The 2939-nt window shown below is 59.5% G+C and overlaps 1 protein-coding gene across 1 annotated transcript; it reads left to right on the top strand.

Annotated features, from left to right (window-relative positions):
* The first annotated feature begins 222 nt into the window (after positions 1-222).
* On the top strand, positions 223-2536 carry TLNRD1 (talin rod domain containing 1). Its single transcript, XM_010593788.3, has one exon. It carries the CDS (start codon positions 808-810, stop codon positions 1894-1896), a length of 1089 nt encoding a protein of 362 aa, XP_010592090.1. The 5' UTR covers positions 223-807; the 3' UTR covers positions 1897-2536.
* Positions 2537-2939: the final 403 nt, after the last annotated feature.

Here is a 2939-nt window from a genome sequence, read left to right as displayed (position 1 = left end):
CCCGGGTGTGGCGGGCAGGCGAGCGAGCGAGCGAGCGGGGCGCCTGGTCGCTGTGCGCAATCAGTGCAGGCTCCCGCCCGACTCTGACTCGACGCGGCCGCGCCAGCGCCGGCCACACCCTCGGCCCTGCAGCCGCCGCCGGCAACGCTTCCCGAGAGCAAAAGGCAGGAGATGCGCCCGGAGCGGCCGCGCGTCCCAAAGCGCCAACCTGGGCCGCCGTCTCGGGGAAGTGCTGCTTTGCGGGGTCACGGCGCCTGAAGCCCACGTGCGCCGGGGAGCCGAGGTGGCCTCAAGCGCAGCGGCTGACAGCAGAGCCCTCCTGGGCCGCCGCCCGCACTCCTCCCGGAGGAAAGGATTTTGATTTCAAAGAAAGGAAGGAAGGACAACTCCCAGCTTCCCCGTCCCGCCTTCTCGGCTCTGGCGGCCGGGCCGGGCCATGCCCAGGAAGGAGGCGGTGGCCCAGCAGAGGGGACTTTCCTGGCAGCCCGGCGGCGAGGAGCACGGACTGTGAGTTTGCCCTGCCCCGGTTCATGCTTCCTGCAAGCCCTCTAGGAGGCCGGACGCCGCAGCCCCGCCCCGCGCCCCGAAGAGTCTCTTGCGTTTTCTGGCCCTCTGACCTGCACCACGCCGCTGGGGCTCTGGCCGCTGCAGCCCGGTGTCCTCCGCCCGCGGCGGTGGATGGCATGATGGTTCGGGAAAGGCACCGCGGCCTTGGCCTGCTCAGTCGCGACGGCCGCGGGGGCGGCGGCAGTGGCAGTGGTGGCGGTAGCGGGCTCCCCAGCGGCATGCCAGTGCCCCCCGGGCGCGATGGCTAGCGGCAGCGCTGGGAAGCCCACCGGCGAGGCGGCTTCTCCGGCTCCTGTGAGCACCGTCGGCGGGGCCAGCTCGCAGCCGCGGAAGAGGCTGGTGTCTGTCTGTGACCACTGCAAGGGCAAAATGCAGCTGGTAGCCGACTTGCTGCTGCTGTCAAGTGAGGCTCGTCCAGTGCTCTTCGAGGGCCTCGCCTCCTCCTGTGCCGGCGCCGAGTCCTTTGAGCAGTGCCGGGACACCATCATCGCGCGCACCAAGGGGCTCTCCATCCTCACCCACGACGTGCAGAGCCAGCTCAACATGGGCCGCTTTGGAGAGGCAGGGGACAGCCTGGTGGAGCTGGGCGACCTGGTGGTGTCACTGACCGAGTGTTCGGCTCATGCGGCCTACCTGGCGGCCGTGGCCACGCCTGGAGCGCAACCCGCCCAGCCGGGCCTGGTGGACCGCTACCGTGTGACACGCTGCCGCCATGAGGTGGAGCAGGGCTGCGCGCTGCTTCGAGCCACACCGCTGGCTGACATGACACCACAGCTGCTGCTGGAGGTGTCGCAGGGCCTGTCACGCAACCTCAAGTTCTTGACGGACGCATGTGCCCTGGCCAGCGACAAGTCTCGGGACCGCTTTTCACGAGAGCAGTTCAAGCTGGGCGTCAAGTGCATGAGCACAAGCGCTTCAGCGCTGCTGGCCTGCGTGCGGGAGGTGAAGGCCGCACCCAGTGAGCTAGCGCGCAGCCGCTGCGCGCTCTTCAGCGGGCCCCTGGTGCAGGCTGTGAGCGCCTTAGTGGGCTTTGCCACCGAGCCGCAGTTCCTGGGTCGCGCGGCGGCCGTGAGCGCCGAGGGCAAGGCGGTGCAGACCGCCATCCTGGGCGGCGCCATGAGCGTGGTGTCGGCCTGCGTGCTCCTGACCCAGTGCCTCAGGGATCTGGCGCAGCACCCGGATGGGGGCGCCAAGATGTCGGACCACAGGGAGAGGCTGAGGAACTCGGCCTGTGCCGTGTCTGAAGGCTGTACCCTGCTATCTCAGGCTTTAAGGGAGAGGTCTTCGCCCAGGACTTTACCGCCAGTGAATTCCAATTCTGTGAATTAGCACCCCCATACCCCTTCTTTCACCCCAGACTAAAGGAAGATACTTATTCTCTGCCCCCTCCATTTATACCAAAGAAAACATAGGTGAAGTCCCGTGCCCCCACTCCCTGATGTTAAATGCTCGAGAGGAATCTTCCAAAAGGCAGGGCCTTGCACACAACTTACACACACGCACTCAGAGGCCCCAGGCGCCCACCAGCCCATACACGGTAGGGACTCTGAGACAGAGGTGTAATATGTCATTATTCACCCCCAGCCCGTCTTCCGGATTATCAAGACCAAATTTTATTAATTGGGCAGGAAGGAGGTCATGGGTTCATTTCTTTTTGGTCTTTTTTTTTTTTTTTTAATTAAGAGAAGAAAAGGTTACCTCAGTTTTCATTCCTTAGACATGGATGTAGCTACCTTTTTTGTATGTCTTTATTTTTTTTAAGCAATCGTGTTGGATTAGGAGTATACTTGGTGTGGAAAGAGTATGACTTTGCCATGTGTTTTGCAAATGGGGGGAAAGCTACTGTGAGTGTGTGTTTTATTTTTTAATTTACACTATAAAGAGTGATTTTTCTTCCCCCAATGTCAAGTTTTTACCTTGCATGTACTGGAGTATTTATTTCATCTATTAAAATGTTATGTTTCTCAGATGGCATTTTGCAAGTACTGTTGATTTTCAATAATTGTAGTTTTGCACGCTGCGTATCATCTACAGAAAGGAACTTGTAACCTCCTTCAGTAGCAGCGACGCACAGTGTTCTGGAAACCCGGTCCCCGCTTCCTACCCCTTTCTAACTTTTTCCTCAAGATTTACTCCTTTGAGCTGTCCAGAGGTGAAGAAGAGAGGACTGTGTGTGTAACATTCTCTGTGTAAAGGCAGATGACAGGCATGTGATGGGATCATGTATAGTGCTGAGGACCTGGGCTGTTAGTGGGGGCGTCGTCTTATTTGTAGTTTCTGGTGGAAACTAAATTAGCTGCCTTTGTCTCCATTCATTTTCCTGTCCTAAGGAACAGTGGTTCAGGCTGAAGTCTGGTTTGCATTGTGCCTTT

The sequence above is a fragment of the Loxodonta africana genome, chromosome 13 (assembly GCF_030014295.1).
Source record: "Loxodonta africana isolate mLoxAfr1 chromosome 13, mLoxAfr1.hap2, whole genome shotgun sequence".
NCBI classification, from domain to species: Eukaryota; Metazoa; Chordata; class Mammalia; order Proboscidea; family Elephantidae; genus Loxodonta; species Loxodonta africana.
This window is presented reverse-complemented; position numbering and strand designations above follow the sequence as displayed.